We start from the raw sequence: 18,573 nt of genomic DNA, 5'->3' as shown, positions 1-18,573 counted from the left end.
TGAGCCCACATTGCATCCTTTGCAAAGATAGAGCCAGGGCACTAGTATTAAAAAAAAAAAAAAAAAAAAGTCCCAGGATTGAGAATCACAGCTCTAAATAAGAAGTTGAAAAATTTTCTCTAAAGGATCAAATAGTAAAGATTTTCAGTTCTGTGGGCCAGATATCCTCTGGGGCAACTACTTAAGCCTGCTGTTCTGTCCGTGTGAACACAAAAGCCCTGAAGATAGGAAAACAAATGACTGTGGCTGTGTGCCACAGAGCCTACTGACAAACGGTGGGGTGTGCTCTACCAAGCCCCGCTCTAGACAATGGGGAGTGATTGAAGTTTAAAAAAATGCACTAATTTGAAATTGCATTTATATTTTATGACATATAAGTAATATATGAATCTACCCACACTGTAAAGGAATCTAAACAATACAAAGCCCAAGGTGTTTTTTGTTTGTTTGTTTTTTAATTCTGTCATTCAAATACCAGACCCCTTCCTGGATAACAAAGTGTTACAATGGTGTATGTTTTTCTAGAACTTCCAAGAACCTTCTTCTTGCTTTTTTTTTTTTAAATATATACATCTAATAGAAAGATGAGTTTGTTTAGTATATTTATAGTTTGTCTTTTTCTTTTTTTTTCCTATACTGGGGATTGAGCCCACAGGTGCTCTATCACTGAGTTACACCCCAGTCCTTTTTATTTTTCATTTTGAGACAGGGTCTTGCTAAGTTTCTTAGGGCCTCACTAAGTTGCAGAGGCTAGCCTTGAACTTGTGATCCTTCTGTCTCAGACTTCTGAGTAGCCAGGATTGCAGATGTTCTTGAACTATCTTTTCCCCCACATAATAATATGTTTATTTATTTATTTATTTATTTATTTATTTTTTGCATGGTATTGTGAAACACGAAAGTCCTACTGCTCATTGAACTATTTCCTGAGAGGGAGAACTATTTGAAACTGCCAACACTAAGCTAGTTTTGTCCTATAAGATGGTGCTTTCACTTGGTTCAATCTACTGTTCTGAATCCTATTTTTATGGCCATTACAAGCATTATCACCACAAGCATCTTGCAATGCGTGCTCACATATTTCCCTGGGCAGATTCTAAGACATTGAACTTCTGGTCACTGGGCACATCAGTTAGGAAGGAATCTTGGGTTAAACTCCAGGTACCAACTCTGGTAAACTTCAACATAAAGAGCAGCTATTGGCAGGCTGTGGGGCAGCTCATGAGATGGAGAGGAAGGACAAAAGCCTGGCCTTTGGACCCGTCAGGACCAAACAGTCTCAATGGCAGTGTCCACTCCACAGCCTCTCAGCGGGGCACAGGTGGGTGGATGGTGGCCATATTTGGTTTGTTCCTTGTTTTACTCCGTCCAAATCTTGGGAAACAGTAAACCTCGTCTCACCATGAGGGGGAGGGAGAAATAATTGGGTTATAGCCTTAACCTAATCAGTGAATTAATCCCCATGGGATTAACCGAGTGGTAACAGGAGACAGGTTATGGCTGGAGGAAGTGGTTCATTGGAGGCGTGACTATGGGGTATATATTTTGTATCTGGAGATGGAGTCTATCTCTGTTTCCTGATCATCATGTGAGCCGCTTCCCTCTGCCATACTCTCCGCCATGATGTTCAGTCTCACCTGGAGCCCTGGAGAATGGAGTCTGCTGTCTATGGATTGAGACCTCTGAAACCGTGAGCCCCTAAATAAACTTTTCCTCCTATACAGCTGTTCTGGTCGGGTTTCTCAGTTACAGCAGCAAAAAAAGTGACTAAAACACCTTGTCTCAAAATAAAAAATAAAAAGGGCTGAGGATGTGGCTCGGTGGTTAAGTGCCCCTGGGCTCAATCCCTGGTACACAAAACACACACACACACACACACACAAAGATAAAATAAAAAATAAAAGAGGGGAAGGACATGGTTCATCATTTTTATTCAGTTTTAGCCTAAAAAATGACTGCTGGCTACAAATGGCCAAGGGGATTTTTTTTTTTTTTTTTTGGCACAATAATGGCCAGGAGGTTTTCAAAATAGCATAGCACTTTTTTGAAAAAAGCATACATGTAAACAAAATGCAGTTATCTCAACCTGATATCGAAATTAAAATCCATTAAGTCCCACATTTTCAGGTGTGTGGATGTTTCAACAAATTTGACACAGGCATGTTAAAATAGGTTGGAAATCATGCTGTAGAACTTATGCATTAATATAATCATATTCTTCTTATATTATTATTATGTTACAGTTTACATGATTATATTATGTATTGATACTATATTTAATATCAATATTTAAGATTTTATGGGTGTGCAACACAAGGGACCATGGGACAAAATGGGTTAAACCTCAGGAGCTCAGTCGTGGTTGTGAGGAGAAAGACAGCCGTGTGAGAGGAGCTCGGTAATTTGAGGAGCTATATTTGGGGTTTTCTCTCTGCTCACTCTAAGGAATATCATTATTTTTAGTTATGTACAAGAAGTTATCTTCCAAACTGACAAGTAAAAATAGGGTCTTTTTGTCTATTTTAGAGGGTTCAGGTTAAACTGGGTTAAACACCCACCTCCAGTCTTGACCAGTTAGTTTGAACACATAGCTCTGATTTTTGCTATCTCTTAAAAAAAATGTAGATTTACAATATAAAAGAAAACAATAAAAATTGAAGGAAAAAGAAAAACCACTAAGAGGCACGTTTACATGACGTACACATTGGCTATCACCTCTGGGCCTCAGTTTTCCTACCTGCCCCACCACTTACTAGTAACGTGACCTTGGGTGAGGGACTTGACTTCCCTCAGTGTCCACATCTGAAAAATGGGGATTACAATGGTTACTTCTCTTGTTATCTCCCAGGGTCTCTCCCAAGGGAGAGAGTGTACAGAAGGTGCTCAAAGCTGTGCCTGACACATTCCAGCTTCATGTTGGTTGTTGCTCCCACAGTGTGGTAGATTTGGCTGTTACTTAGGGTCTGAGTATGTGTGTATACATGTTTGTGTGTGAGTGTCTGCACAGGTGCAAGGAATTGACCACCATGTGTTTGCATAGGTGGGGCCATTTATGTGTCCATCACCTGAAGAATAGCTAAATCAAATTTAGTGATGGATTACTATACATCAATTAGAAACCCTGCACTAGATATGCATAAAATACTGAAAATGAAGCACTGAGCAACATGTGTATAAACAGAAGGATATTGGAACACACAACTGTTCATGTAAGTGGCAAACGCACATATACAAAACAAGAACACCTATAAATGAGAGGATACGCTTCAAACATAAGGCATCAAACAAAAACTTCCAACATAGGGGAAATTGGGGACGGGAAAGGAGTAGATGAAGAAATATGAAAGGACATAAATTTTTTAAATGAAAGAAAAAAAAATCACCCAAGCAAAAGAGGACCTCTGCAAGACGAGGGCTGAGAATGGCATTGACTGTGCAGCTTGATCCCTCGTCCCTTCTGCTCTAAGGTTCAAAAAAAAAAAATTAGCTCTCTCCAAAAATAAGATCCCACAAAATCAGACACATATATTCATTTATTTGTTTTAAGACATGAGTATTCTCTCATGAGTATGTGAGTGGAGAAGGAAAAGCTACCAGATTGTAGTTACATTTTTTTTCATTCCTCAGAAAGCATTTATTAAAGAGTTTGATTTCTTTTCTTTCCTTTCTTTCTTTTTTTAAAATCTTTTCGGCAACTGCTGACAGGTCCTGTAATGGCAAGAGTACGCACTTCACCATTCTGTCCTGGTGATGAGCAAGGCTGTGTGAATCTGTCTCTCCTCCTTTTTTGGTCAAACAAGTGTCTGATAGGTTTGGAAGGTGAAGCCAAGTTCCTATAAATTCATTTGAAAGTGACATAAGGATGCTAATTTTGCAAACCTTTTCTGCTTTGAAATTCAGTGTATGACTCTGTGGGGAAGCTTGGGAGCAACGTTCTTAATGGAAACGTGGACAGGCTGGGATCATACAGTGAGTGCCTCTCCGCCCAGGGCCCAGCAGGGAGCTTCCAAGGGCAGTACTGCAAGCTTTATGTACAGCAGGTGAGTGTTGGGGACTGCTTGCTCTTGAAGGTCAAGTGAGTATAAAGATACAGAACACAATACAACTCTACGGATTGCTTTTCTTAATTAAAAACATCAAAAATTATTGCCATGTTTTGCAAAAAATCAAAACTACTTAAATAGTTGCTCAGCTTCTTCTGAGTGTGGGGAATTATTTGAGGCACTTATCCCCAAACCACATGGATCTTGACATATTCCTCCTACCACATGGTGTGGGGCAAGACCTCTGGAGGGCCTTCATGGGGAATTCAAGTTCAAGTCCTGGCCAGCACCTTCGCTAGCAAGATCCTGTACACGTTCTTTGGGTTTGTTGGATGTTCTTTATAAGCTCAGTCTTCTATTCTTGGGGTTCTTAGGGCTTTCACCATTCTCCCCACGTCCCTTCTCGACATCCTTACTCTCAAGGATATGACACTGCTTGGTATGGTGTGTATCAAATCAAGGAGCTTGGAACACAGTTCTAAGCACTAGCTCCTGAATCCCCATCAATTTTTGGAATACCAGAGGAGGATAGACTTTCCTTTACCTATAACCCTTTTCCCCAGAAACATAGCTCTAAACACCAATTTGAGGTTATCCTAGCAGATGGGTCTTGACTTTATGAATACATTGCTAAATCAGTTGACCAATGATGTGGGGCTCACTGTCTTCAAAGTATGTTAATCCTTTTACAGCTCAGGGGAAAAACCCTAGGAATAGCACAGCCTTTTATTAAATAGAGGATAGGTTTTTATACTTGTCACACAAGACTAAAAGAAACATTACTAGTTGGCTAAAACCAATTATCTGAAATAACAATAAGAAATGCAAGCTCTCTGATATTAAAGCTTATAAAATGCTTGCAGTGGTTAACCATGGAGACAGGGATATTATCAGTCAGCCTCATTTGTCTTGCTGAGGATTGGGATAATGATTGCTTGAGACTTTAATCAGTGTGTACAAACGTCATTTTCAAAGCAGATTAATGGTTTTGATATCACAGCAAAAAGGTCAGGCCTAATCAGGAATGTTATACATTTAGAAGAAGCATTCCAGAATTTACTTATAATTTGATCTTCTCTTTATTGGGACAGACATTCTAATTATCAGATTGATTGATTAATGAAATCTTTACTAGATTCTTGTGTCCTGTTACCCTGAAATGGCAACTTATCAATTGTGTTGAAAATGATAGGGGAATCAGCACTTAATGACTTCTAATCTGGAGGAGAGATTCATTGGGTCAGATTATCCAAAACCCGTCGGTGGCTGCTTCTTAAATAATCGGCTCCATTAAATTTGGAGATACATTTTAATTTAAATATATGTGCATCTGATGATGTAGACATTCACTGGAATCGCTCTGTGATTTTCTCCTTCCAACACCCTTCTATCCTTCTTCCAATCTGCTGAATTTATGGGTGGTGTGTGGTGGCAGCATTACTTGGAAATGATCATGCATACATGCTGCGAACACTAAAATTAAAGAGCTTTGTGTCGTTTGTTTCTCAGGATGGAGCCGATTATAGTGTGGGCATATGTGTCCCTGATTCCTGTGCTGAAGAGGATGTGACGACGATGTCTCGGCTGGGTAGGTACAAGAGGAACTATTATTTCAGTATCAAGTTTGAACATCCCCAACTCCTTAGAGGCAAGACGGGTGGTTCCCAGGGAGTGAGCCAACCTTCCAGCCCAATCAATCCTCTCAACTGAGAGAAAAGAGTTGAGGGCTGGGAGCAGAAGTGAATGTCATGGAGTAGGCAGGAGGCAAAGAGAAAGAAGAGGAGGAGACAAGAGCTGAACATTCATGTAATAACAATGTGGAGTTAAATCGTCTTCCTTCACGCCACTGCCTCTCAGGCCTGAGATAGGAGGTGGGTGGCCTTGGGTTACACGGTGTGTGCACTCTGCTCGGGCGCATGTGTTTGGCACCTGCTTCATCAGAAGGTGCTCCTGAACCAGGACTGGGGAGGCCGGAGCATTGCAGTGCTAAGAGCCCAGCATTTGGTCCTGGTTGTCACCTCCCAGCTTCGTGATCCTGGGCAAATCACTTAATCTCCACAGGCTCAGTCTCTTCCTCTATGCAGCAAGTGGGTGGGCTCTCAGGTTCACCTGGCTCTAGCTTTCTGTGGCTTTATGACCACTCCTGCCCTTGGCTATGGAGAAAGAATAAATTTTAGCTTCTGTATGGAAATTGGCTTGACTTCCTTTAAGTCTTTCAGATTTTTCCGAGCAAGAGCTTGAAAGCCTAAATTCTTTTTCCACTCATGTCTTTTGTATTGATCGTGGTCATCTAAGAGAGAACTAATGGGACAATTATTAAGAGTTGTCCTTTAAAACGTTGATATGGCAGCTAAGTTTTTGGAAACCTAACTTGTCCTCTGACTAATAATGATCACTGCAGCTTTGGGTTCACTGTCTATCTAGCCTAATAATTCTTTCTTTCTTTCTTTCTTTTTAATAAACAAGAGCTGGTAAGTGTAGTTTAGTGGTAAAGTTCTTGCCTAGAACATGTGAGGCCCTGGATTTGGTCCCCAGAGTCATCAGAAAAACAAACTCCAAAAGCCTCAATTTGTTAAGAATCAAATTCAATTCTTATTGGATAAGCCATAAGTATCCTAGAAACAAAGATGCATTAGAAGGTCTTGTAAAATTGGCATTTCATGTGAGCGAGTGACTCCCTAAGTCTAATGAGTAAATCGTGTTTCTTATTAAAGAGATTTAATTTTTCTGGCTCATGTTAAGCTTACCTGCTAGAGTCGCCTTTGGAATAAAATGAAACATTTGGAAAACTGCTATCAATAAAAAAGATATTTTGAGAAATTCACACTCTGAGAAAGATGAGAAGGTCCTCTTTGATGAACTGGAAAGCCCTGGTTTGGGTGAGCAGAGCCGACACGGGGATTAGTGGGTATTAGTGGAAGTTAGTCTTTGGGGTTAAGGCCTTTCTCCAGCTTTGGCACAGAGGCCAGGGTAGGAATGAGAGCATCTCTGCCCCGGGGAAGGTCCCTATCCGGAAGGGATTTGTCAGGTATGCCTTGAAGCTTTTTGATGGAGCTGCCAAGGTTCCCTCTATAGATGTGGGGACAACCAGCTTAGCAAGGCCCAGCTGAGGGGCCACTGTAGGAGAAAGGCCAAGTGAAGATGACCACAGTGTTACGGGGATCGAGACGCAGGGCAGGTGGAAAGGACAGCTGTGGCCACAGGCTGGGATAAAGCACTGTATAGTGGTTGTCATAAGATGTTGTAAAATTTTACCCAACAGACTGTGAGCTCTTGAGAATAAAAATACACAGCACCAGGTGCGGAGAGTCCAGCTCCAACTTGAATGCGATGACTGTGAGACCCAGCTCTGGGCGGTTTCCCAAAGATTCAGGTCCAGGACTGCCAGAATCACTTTCTCTATTCCTTTCTCAGGGCTCCCGGGACCAGTGTGTGGAATATTGGGTGGCTTAGGGCACATCTGGAGACTAGAAATCTGAAATCAAGGAGTTGCTGAGCTTTTTGGAAGCTCTGGGAGAGCCCGTCCCCTGCTTCCCTGCTAGCTCCTGGTAGTCACCAGCCATCCTGGGCACTCTTTGGCTTGTAGACACACCATTCCAACCTCCAACTCTGTTGTCATGTGGGGATCCCCCCTGTGTGTCTCTCTGTCCCCCATTTTCCCACGCATACTGGATTCAGGGCCCACCCTGACCTTGTTTGACCTCATTTTAGGTTGAGTATATCTAGGATGATCCTATTTCCAAATAAGGTTACATTCCCAGAGACCAGGGATTAGGGCTTGAACCTTTTGGGTTTATTTTATTTTTATTTTTTGGTACTAGGGATTGAGCCCAGAGGTGTTTTACCACTGAGCCACATCCCCAACCCTTTTTATTTTTTAAGACAGAATCTCACTAAGTGGCTGAGGGCCTTTCTAATTTGCTCAGGCTGATCTCCAACTTTTGATCCTCCTGTATTAGCCTCCAGAGTTGCTGGAACTACCGGTGTGTGCCACCACACCCAAGTCTGGACTCACCTTTTTGAAGAGACTTAATTTAACCTAGAACACTACCTAACATGGACTTGTTGGACTGGTTCCATTATCTGAGTTCCCTTAAGTGCAACAGGGCATTGGTCATGTGGTATAGGACTCCTAGTCCTCTTAGCCCAGGGCGCTGCACTCAGAACGCTTGCAAACGTTGGACAAAGCCTACTGAAGTGCAATGTGAAGCCAGCCACTTTACCTGTCGTGCGGACAGCACAAGAGCTGAAACAGAAGAGCCTTGTTCTAAGGGTCTGTTTAGCACCGAGTCAACAAATTCCAGAGGCAACACCAGAGGGCTACAGATTTCTACTCTCAGGGGTTTGCTAGGAGTCTGTCTGGTCGGAAATTTTATATCATTTTATGATGATCACACTGTTCTGCAGAGGCCAAAAGCACTGAGTTCTTAGTGGCTTGGAATCAGTGCTTAAGACTTCTCTTTTCTGCACCTTATTAAGCCAATTTCATCTTGCTTTGCCTATTACGATTAGAATCAGTAGACCAACCAGCACTTCGCAGAATGGATACCCCGTTGCCGACTGAGAAACTGGATATGTAGCAACTCCTTAAATTATCCCCAGAAGTGCCTTTCTGGTGAGGAATTCAAAAGGAATCTAAAATACTTCACAGAATGTCATCTTCTGTTCTTAGTTTAATCCAGAAAGTATTTCTTGAGCAATTTCATAGCTGGCCTTATGAGACGTCTCACGTGTGTGCTGGGGGTACCAAATCAACTCAGTGTTACTCATTTTGGGAAACCTGCAAGTTAGCCAGGAACATATGTGGACCTGAGCTATTAGGAGACACTATTAAGAAATGAATGTTGATCCTACACTGAGTGCTCGGGGTGAGCATCAACCTGAGGGGCAGTGGGGAGTGCAGTGGACAGGGGGAAGGAAACTTCATGGAGAGGGCTTGGTCTGTGGGTGCAAAGGAAGAGGCAAGGTGGGTGGGGTGGGAGGTCAGTGGGAAACAGATCAATGAAGTTTCTAGTAAAGGCTTCATAGTCTCCTGTGTTGGTCTGGAACCCGGGATGGCACAGACACTTAAGGCCGATGGAATGTGCACTGGCAGCTCATTGATTTTTATCGACTGTAGCAGAATTTAGAGCTGGGTGTGAATTCACAACACTGGAAGGGAGGTACTATTATTATCCCCATTTTACCAAGAGTGGGGATCTAAGTCAAGGAGAGATTATGTAATTTGCCCAAGGTCACATAGTACAGATAGACCCAGGATCCCAAACCTAGGACATTCTTTTTGCACTCTGTGCTACATCCCCAGCCCCTTTTAAAGTTTCGTTTTGAGGCAGTGTCTGAAAAAGTTGCTGAGGCTGGCCTTGAAGCTGCAATCCTCCTGTCTTAGCCTCCCGAGTTGCTGGAACTCCAGATGTACACACCCAGCAGAACCTGTTCTTAATCACTATGCTCAATTTATGAATTTATCAGAGGCTGATTCTCCTTGTCTGTAAAATAAGGAATGTAGTAATCCCCATGTAGGGTTGTTGTAAGATTAGAAATAATGAACAAAACATGCCTGACATCTAGTAGGCACTTAACAAACAGCAGCATGTGTTGTTATTCATGATTGGCCCTGTGGCTATATGAAACCCACCACATCCTCACCCTTTGCTGAGCCTTGGAAAGTGCTGCCTGAGAGCTTGCAGGAATGCAGATCCTTGGGTCTCTCCTGGACCTCTGCATCAGAAGCCTGTAGGAAGGGGAGGCAGAGAGTGACCCTTAGTAGGCTTTCCAGGTGATTTGAAGCCTCAATAACGTTTGAGACACTGGTGCTTGTCTTCTAGTAAGATCTTTATGATTTCTTCCAGAGACTCATTAACTGTGTCCTAAGCCAATGCTTCTCAGCTTCCATTTGGGATGGTTCCCTCCCCCAGATTTCCAGCTTCCTTTTGTATTTTTTCATCTAATATTGCATTTGTTTCTCTCTCTTGTGGCGACCTGTTCACAGAGAGAGATCTGAACCAGAAATGGCTCATTATTAGGCTTCTCATTCCCAGGGTGGTGTGCTAGGAAAGGATGCAGGAGAGCAGACAGGCTGTGCATTCAGGACACGTGGTCCATTTCCAGCTGGGCTGAGGGCCAAGCTCTGTGGCTTCCAGCATATATGTGCCCTGGTTCCCCTACCCTCTCCCTACAGCACACACAGTGATTCCAAGACGCCCGAGGATCCCCAGCTCCATGGGTGCCGAAGTCCCTTAGATAAAACCGCGTGGTGCTTGCGTAGAAACTTCACACATCTTCCTGAATGCTTTGAATCATCTCTAGGTTACTTATGATGCCCAGCATCTCAGGTGAATGCTGCGTAAATAATACTGTATTGTTTAGGAAATAATGAGAAGGAAGAGAGTCTGTCTGCGCTCATTACAGATAGGATTTTTCAAAAAAAATATTTTTGGTTTGAGGTTGGATCCATCCAGGGAAATGAAAGATCTGTATACAAAGGCCATCTTCCCTTTCTAATGTCAGACTTTCATTTTAAAATAATAGGAAAGTACTTGTGAAAGTGCAAAGGATCGTAGTAAACTCAGGAATTAACACAGCCTCTTCTTCTCTCTTGGTAGATATTTTGAGGTTCAGAAACACTTCGTTCTTGGCTCCTTCCCTCTCCCTCTTTACAGCAAATTCTTCCTCCTTGTCGGCTGGGAGTGTGGCCAGATGTGCTGCTGGACTGTTCCCCCTGGACACATTTGCTGCCCTGTGTCTGTGAGTAGAGGCGTCTGAGGCACCTGGCCCGGTGGTCTTGTTGGGACCTCTTTGTCAACTTCCCCTCCCCCACTGCTTTTAGTTACCTAATTTCCTTCACGGAACCATGTCTGGCCAATGTGCCTTGCCTGGATGTTTGTCCCCCAAACCCCTGTGTTGGAACTTAACCCCAATGTAGTGGTTTGGGGAGGTGGGGCCTGAAAGGAAAGTGAGACAGCAAGAGACAGGCAAACGAGAAATGAAGGATGGAGACCAGGTAGAGAGCCACACGGAAGTTTATTCTTCAAAGCTGACACACAAAGGCCATCTGTCCATAGAGAGGAGAGAGGCCCCAGGATGTTTGGGTGTTCTGCTTTTGTGGGGTAGGGGCCTGGAGTTGTAGCTGTGGCGCTGTGGGATAGGCTCGCGGGTGTTACATCAGGGCTAGGCCGGTGGGAAGAGCATGGGATTGGGGCACCATGGGGTTTTCCAGAGTCAAGGGGTGGTGTGCTTCTGGGACTGGCTTGGGGTTATGGTACCATGGGGTAGTTCACTAATGGGGTGGGGGGAGTTCGGGTAAGAAGTACAGGAAAGTGAAACTTACCTCATAAGATGGCGGTTAACATTTAAGATGGCTGCTCGGATGTTAAATCAGTACCCTATAGGGCCTCTGGGAGGTGATGAGATTGTGGGATGGAGCCCTCATGAGTGGGATTAGTGCCCTTATAAAAGGGACCCCAGAGAGCTCCCTAGCCCCTTCTGCCATGTGAGCTCAGCTAGTAGGTTCCAGGAACTAGAGAGCTGGCCCTACAGATCCCGAACCCACTGGCTCCTTGGTCTTGCTCTTCCCAGCCTCCAGAACTGGGAGAAATCAAGTTCTATGGTTCATAAGCCACCGGATCTGTGGCACTTTGTCACAGTATCCTGAGTGGGATAAGGAATAGAGAGGTCTCCATTAATCTTCACAAGAAGAAGCAAAATGTACCAGGGAAAGGCTGACCACACCCATACATGGCTGGGTTTCATAACCACTGAGAAACAAGTCCTGTCCCAGAATGGTCCAGAACTTAGCTGTCATGTGACTGCAGTGAAGATAATTTCTTTGCTTGGAGGTGTTGCCTCTCCTGTGAGTATCTTGCCCTTTCCTTCTTGTTTGCATTTTTAATTGTTCCCGAGGACAAAGCAGATAGATGTGGAATTGTCAGGTCCTAACAACGGACTCATTTGACCATGTTTTCCTCAACAGTTCATTCCTACTGTCCCAGTGGGAATGACCACGTCTTCTTTGTTCCCATCTCACCAGCATCAAAAACCACCTTTATAAAAACTGGCATCAATCTGATAAATGAATAAATTGGTTTAAATTACATTTTTAAAAAAAAAACTGGTAAGGAAGATTTTTTTCCCCTGAGTTTATCCACCGCTGTATTTTTCTCTTATATTATTTTCCTCACCCTCTCCTGTGTGCATTAGTTGGGTTCTTATTGATTTTTAAAGTTTCTTACATTTATAAAGTATATTAATCCTTAGTCATATCGCGCAAATATCTTCCTCCGTGTTTGGTTTGCTTATGATAATTTTTCCAATGATAATAAGGAGATAAGTGAAACTCATTAATCTTCTCCTTTGTCATTTTTTCATTATTTGTTATCTTTAGAATGTCATTCCCCACTATTAAAATTGTTATGAATACTCGGTGGGTGTGTTTGTCGGCTCCTTCCTCGGCCCCTCCCTTTGGGGTCAGGGAGGTAAGGCCCAGCCCTGTGTCTTCTCCCTGCAGCTTTCTCACCTTGCTGGGCCTGGCACTCCCTCTGGCTGGAACCATCCTCGTGGCGGCCAGGGGACAAGGCCCTAACCCTGGGACTTCACCAACACCCGGGACACCTTCCACCCAGTATGGGAGTGTGCCTTTGAGAGAGGCAGAGAGCAGGTGGCCAAGAAGCAGGTTCCAGTGGACGGCTTGCCCCACCCATCTCTCTCCCCCAGGAGCCATGAGTGGAGGAAAAGGTGGGCATTTTGCGTTTTCATGAACCTAAGACCACCCAAGAGAGGTGACTTGGTTGGAAAATGACCCCTCCAGCGCTGGGTTCTAGTGAATGCCCAGCAGCTTCTAAATGTCACTGAGGAGGCCGGCTCCCTGCTGCTCACAAGTCTGCCTTTGTTTCCCACCCGGGTGCCCAGGCAAAGCAAGGTCACCAAAAAGGCCGCTTTATTTCTTGGGTACAATTATCCAGTGTGTTTTTGTGCTCATCAAAGACTGGGTCAGGACCGAGCTCAGGGTTGTGCTGTGGTCAGTCTCAGGACAACTCAACAGGGCTCAGAGGTGCTTCTGCCATCACTAAGGTAAATAAATGCTTTATACACAACCTGAAGCCCGGGTAGGGGTGAGTGTGCAACACAAGCTGATGAGTGGATCTGAGCCAGAGACAGATGTCACACGAGGCTGGACTTGAGAGGAATGCTCTGTGTTTTGTTTTAGTGGGAAGCCACGGGCACTGACTTCATGTGCACCTGTCCATCTGCAGGGGAGAGCACCTATGCACACACTGTGCACAAGAACTGCCTCACCAGGCAAAGACCTCTAGGACACGTGGAGTAATTTGGGCAGATTCTCTTTAGGGCTACACAAGTGTTCTTCCTTAACTTGAATGAGGGCAAAAGAAATTAAAAAAAAAAATCAGTGAATGGGCCAGAAGAAAATGATATGGGATAAAGTGCTTCAGGGAACATGTCCATGGTGGAAAGCATAGCAATGATTTTTTCCTGACCCCCATTTGCATTTTAAACAAAAACAACAGCAAGGAGAAAAACAACAAAACATATTTGTGTTAAGCTGGAGATAGTCCAAGGAGGAGCTGAGAGGACCTCAAGGTCACTGGTACCCACTTGTTCTCCAAGTCAGAAGCAGTTGGCAGCTCCCCAGGATGCAGCTGTGATGGAGGGCAGATTTTTTAGCTCCTGGGCAAGGGTCCTGCTGCCCTGCAACGTCTACACGTGGGTCTGGTTTTGCCTGCTGGGCCCTGGAAGATCAATCTGGAAGATCGACTCTCCTGATGATCCTGTCAGATCTTGAGAACAATTATGGTGACTGCCCAGATCTTGGAATCTCTCAATGACTTCTTGCACGATGAAGTTCCAGACTTTGCTCTGCTCTTCGTTGGGTGGCATGGTCAGCATAGCAGAGAGTACAGGCTCAGAGATCCCCAATTAAGCCTGCCTTAATTGCTAACTCTGACCTTGGTCAGATTGTTTGACCTCTATGAGCCTCAGATTCTACATGTGTAAACAAGGGCACAAGATGGGACTTGTTGAAGGAATTAAATGAGATTATGTGAATTTACCTCCTCTGAATTCATCCTCCTTTCCCTTATTCTCTTCAGTTAAACCAGGAGAGGGACAGGTTAGGATTTTGATTTACTCAAACTTTCTGCTTGGACTGCGTTGACCTTGCTGAGTAGGCAGCAGGGACAGCTGGATTTCAGAGTGAAGGGAACTGAAGAATCCTGCATGGCTCTCATCAGCACTTCGACAGCCCCCAGAGACCCCACTTCAGACCAGTTGGCAAGGTTTAGGGCAGACACACCTGGCGTGGCGTCAGGCATCCACCGCTGAAACTTGAGGTTCCTCACCCGAATTGAAACTCTGTGATCAGAGAAACCCAGTGGTTCTCAAACCTCAGTGTGCATCCGAATCACCTGGAGGACTTGTGACAACTCTGATCACTGGTCTGGGGACTCCCATTTTGAGAACCAGTGACCACATGCATTATTTCATCCAGTCCTCCCCATGTTCCTGTGGTTTACAAAACTTTCCATTTACAAATGAGCCAAACGGGAATCAGAGAAGCTGTCTTCCCTACAGACCAGTTATTTTCAGATGATTTTTATGACCCTGATGGTTAAGTTCATCCCCAAATAGAATTAGAGAAAATGATAACAACAACAACAACAACATCAACAACAACAACAATGTATTGAGTACCTGCTCACCCAGGTAGCACTGAGCTCAGCTAGACCTTTGGCATTGTTCTAGAATCTTACCAAAACTGTCCATTCTAAAAGTGAGGAAACTAGGATCAAGGAGGTTAGAGCACTTGTGGGAACCTGGCAGGCCCTGGTCCTGTGTCTGTATCACAGCACGGGTCTTCTCAGGAAACCGAGGAGGAGTCAGGTGACACCAGGTGTAGAAAGCTGCTGGCTGTGTGCAGTTAATCGCCAAGTCTCAGTGCAGGACGATTTTCCTAAATGAAAGGGCGAGTGCTGGGCCTCTGGGCAGAGGTACTTCGCAGTGAGTGGCTTCGTGGAAAACTCAGATTTACCCCTAGAACCTCAAATGCTAGGTAATTAAGTTCTTTCATTTAATAAATTGATTTAGATTTCCAGAGTTTGGTTATAAGCCAGGTCTCATTCGTGAATAAGTTCTAATTCTGCAAAGAAACATTGATGTTTAATTTAAGGCACTAAGTTCTGTACAGGAAAAACTGGGAGTCTTTTGAAGTTATTTTGAGCTTCATAGATTCTTATTTCACAATTCCAGCCACTTAATCTGCTCTTAAGGTAGTTCAAATTAAATCTTAAAAAATACAGGAAATAAATTAACTAGGAGTGAGTGTTCATTCCTAAAGCAATAAGGCTTAAAATAGTGATAACAGTAGCTGTGATCTCATGTTTTCTATGGATTGGTCTCTCTTCAGGGTATTAGCTCCTTTGTTCTTCATGATGATCCTGGGATTATAAGATGTATTCTGAGTCCCATTTTGCAGGTGTGGAGACAGACACAGAGAAGTTAATTCTCTTTCCAGAAATCCCAGAGCTAATAAATGACAGCCAGATTCAGAGCCAGGAGCACCTATAAGGCCTGTACCTTTGTTACTGTGCCACCTCTCTTGTCTCCATGCCTGTTCTAGATCAGAGTTAAGGTGTTACTGTGGTGGTTCATCCTTGGGTGAGCACCAGCTATGCCATTTCAAGTAGAATACAGGTTCTGTGGATCAGGTGATTACTTACTGATGTCTACCTTCTTCCCCCAACCTTCATAAAGGCCTGGGGAGAGGGACTGGCATTCTGGGGCCTCATGCTGGACAGTGCATTCTGTGCAGGGCTCTGTGGGTCACCAACCTCAGGTCAAACTTGTTAGGGAGGATCAAGGTTTGGGGGTGGGGAGGTGTGCAAGAGTCTGCAGATGGGTCTAGTGGGGACCATGGAGCAGTCCAGGGTTGGAATGAGAGCTTCAGGTGGCTGCCAAGATCTCTGTGTGTTTTGGCTCCTGTTAAGGGGTGCTGTGTTGATAGGGCTGGCCTTCAGGGTGGACAGTAACAACTTTGCTCTGGCCCAGGGTTTCTAGGAGCTGTGGATCATGCTCTACAGTGCTTTTCTTGGCAGAGGAACATGCCGGCCATCTGGACTACAAAGATGCCAGGAGGCACCTGCCCTGCACTGAATGGCATCCGTGTCTTAAGTCTCCTCTGGATCATCTCAGGACACACCAGCCAGATGACTGCGTGGCTGTCTTTGGGTGCGGAGAGCTGTGTGCCTTCCCTCTGAGAACTGTCAGGGAGGATAGAACCTTCCATGTGAGATGGAGTTGGGCCATGGGACATGAGCATGGCAGCTCCCCTGTTTTAGAGACTCTAGCCTGTGACCTCTATAGTGAGTGGCTCAGAGGAGCCACTCCTAGGTATAAATACTACATATAATCACATACATAGTGATTCCTGGGTATTATATATTCATCAGTCAGAGAGCTGGGTTTCCTCTGGGACATGGTTGATAAAGTCAGAAAGTAATTTCTTTTTCTTTTTTTTCCTACCTGGAAACAGGCAAGCATAAGTAAACCTGATTTGCTGGCATCGAATCAGCCTTTCTTGACAGCCATCTGCTGCCACTCTCTACCATAACCATGCTGCTGTCTAGCAGGGGACCACACATGAATCAGAATCAGAGAGGGGGCTGGTCCAGGGCAGACTGAAGGAGCCTCCTAGGTGACCTGCACCTGGACTGACGTTGCTAGAGTCCATGGGGGCTGTAAGCACCGTGAGAGCACAAGGGAGGTCACAGCCTGAGTGACAGCGACTTTAGTCAACACCTTTGTTCCCAATCTAAGTTCCCTTAGTGAAGGACAGTGGCTCATAGGGCCTCCCAATGCACCGAATGTTGATGGTGTTCCTCTTGCTTTTCTGAATTGAGAAATCATGTGACTTTCCTCCATTAAACAAAAAACCCCTGCTTTTTCATGTTTGTTACAGATAACGTGCTTGAATGGAAAACCAGAGTGCTTAAAAACCCACTGTACCTTTATTCTCGGAGTGGCCCCTTCTATCTTGGGGTTGATACCTTCTTCCTGATCAGGTAATCAAGTTGACTGCATTTGCCTCTGTTTTGTTGGTTCTGGGCCGTGTGCACGCACATCGCCGTTCTCGCCTTAGTGAGCAAGGCTGATCTTCCACACTTACCTGCCTGGGCCTTTGCTTCTGTCCTTTTATAGACGGTGCTGTTGTCACAGGCTACTCCCTTCAGTATCCATGGTTCATTGAACAAGTTAGGATGACTCTAAGAATTGGGCCTTTGATAAAAGTCAATTTTCTTTACCAAAATTGTCTATTTCATTGGTTCTCAAAATCTGGTCCATAGACTGGTGCAGATTCATGATGAAGTTTCTAATTCTCACTACAGTGAAATGTGAAAAATGAAGAAAATGATGTGATGTTTCCTAAAATTGTGTTTATTTAAACTAATGCAAAGTTAAAATTTCCTAATTGTTTAATAAATGGCAGGTATTGTGTTAAGTACTTGGAAGCATTACCTCACTTAATCCTCTTGATATCCCTGTGTAATAAAGGGATTGTTTCCTTCTTTCCTCCTTTTCCTGAGATGCGATTCATATAACATAAAATTAACCAAAGTGTAAAACCCAGTGGCATTCAGCACACTCAGTAATGTTGGCAATGACCCCTATCTGGCTCCTAAACGTTTTCATCACCCCACATGCCCATGGAGCAGTTACTCCCCAGTACCTCCTGCTCAGATCCTAGAGACCACCTGTCTGCTTTTTGTCTGCATGGATTGACCCTTTCTAGAGAATTCATGTGCGTGCAGTCATGCAACACACAGCCCTTGGGCCTGCCTTCTTTCAGTTAACATGAGGTTTTTGAGGTACACCACGCTGTAGCATGGGTCAGCACCCCATTCCTTTGGAGGACTCTGTAATAGCCATCGTGGGCATGCACTAAAGATCCTCACTTGAAGATAGGGAGGCTGAGACTGAGGGAGATAGTTCTAGTGGACATGGGATCTGAACCCAGGATCTGACTCCAGAGTTCATGTTCTGTGTTTTTCCATGTCCTCACCTCTTTCCCAGGGAGATGGTGACAGTAGAGGGTGTGCATTCAGTCACCACCCACTATGTACTGAATGCCCTCTGTCAGCCATTGTTCCATGCCCTAAGGTTATTTCATGGATAAAACAAATGAGGATCTTGCTTGGTGCTTCCATTAGTGAGTGTGGAGGGGGTGGGAGGTAATTAACAAAAGAAAAAATAGTCTAAGTAAATACCAGGAAAAAAACAGAACAGGGCTGTGGAGGAGAGGGAGTGGGCAGATGTTTAGAGTAGGTCTGAGGAGGCTACCTGGTGAGGTGCTGTTTGAGCGGAGACCAAAATGGCAGGAAGGAAACAGATTTGGGAAAAGCTAACCAGGGGAGAAGGTTTCAGGCTGAGGGATTGACTAGTGCAGAAGAGCCAGGGTAAGAGCGAGGAGACCCTGTGAAGGAGAGGAAAGGAGGCTGGAGCAGAGCCATGGTGGGGAGGTGGG

At 44.4% G+C, this 18,573-nt stretch overlaps 1 protein-coding gene across 2 annotated transcripts in view; it reads left to right on the top strand.

The window, feature by feature from the left end:
* Nucleotides 1-18,573, top strand: part of LOC107139305 (O-acyltransferase like protein-like) — a 52,771-nt gene that overhangs the window by 9,680 nt on the left and 24,518 nt on the right. For both annotated transcript variants that reach the window (XM_048806131.1, XM_015482183.2), the window contains exons 2-7: nucleotides 3,901-4,040; nucleotides 5,553-5,631; nucleotides 10,646-10,787; nucleotides 12,547-12,773; nucleotides 16,101-16,280; nucleotides 17,011-17,113. In XM_048806131.1, the coding sequence (XP_048662088.1) occupies nucleotides 3,901-4,040; nucleotides 5,553-5,631; nucleotides 10,646-10,787; nucleotides 12,547-12,773; nucleotides 16,101-16,280; nucleotides 17,011-17,113 (871 nt within the window). The remainder of the gene's footprint in view (nucleotides 1-3,900; nucleotides 4,041-5,552; nucleotides 5,632-10,645; nucleotides 10,788-12,546; nucleotides 12,774-16,100; nucleotides 16,281-17,010; nucleotides 17,114-18,573) is intronic.

Source organism: Marmota marmota, unplaced genomic scaffold (genome assembly GCF_001458135.2).
Source record: "Marmota marmota marmota unplaced genomic scaffold, marMar, whole genome shotgun sequence".
NCBI lineage: Eukaryota > Metazoa > Chordata > Mammalia > Rodentia > Sciuridae > Marmota > Marmota marmota.
This window is presented reverse-complemented; position numbering and strand designations above follow the sequence as displayed.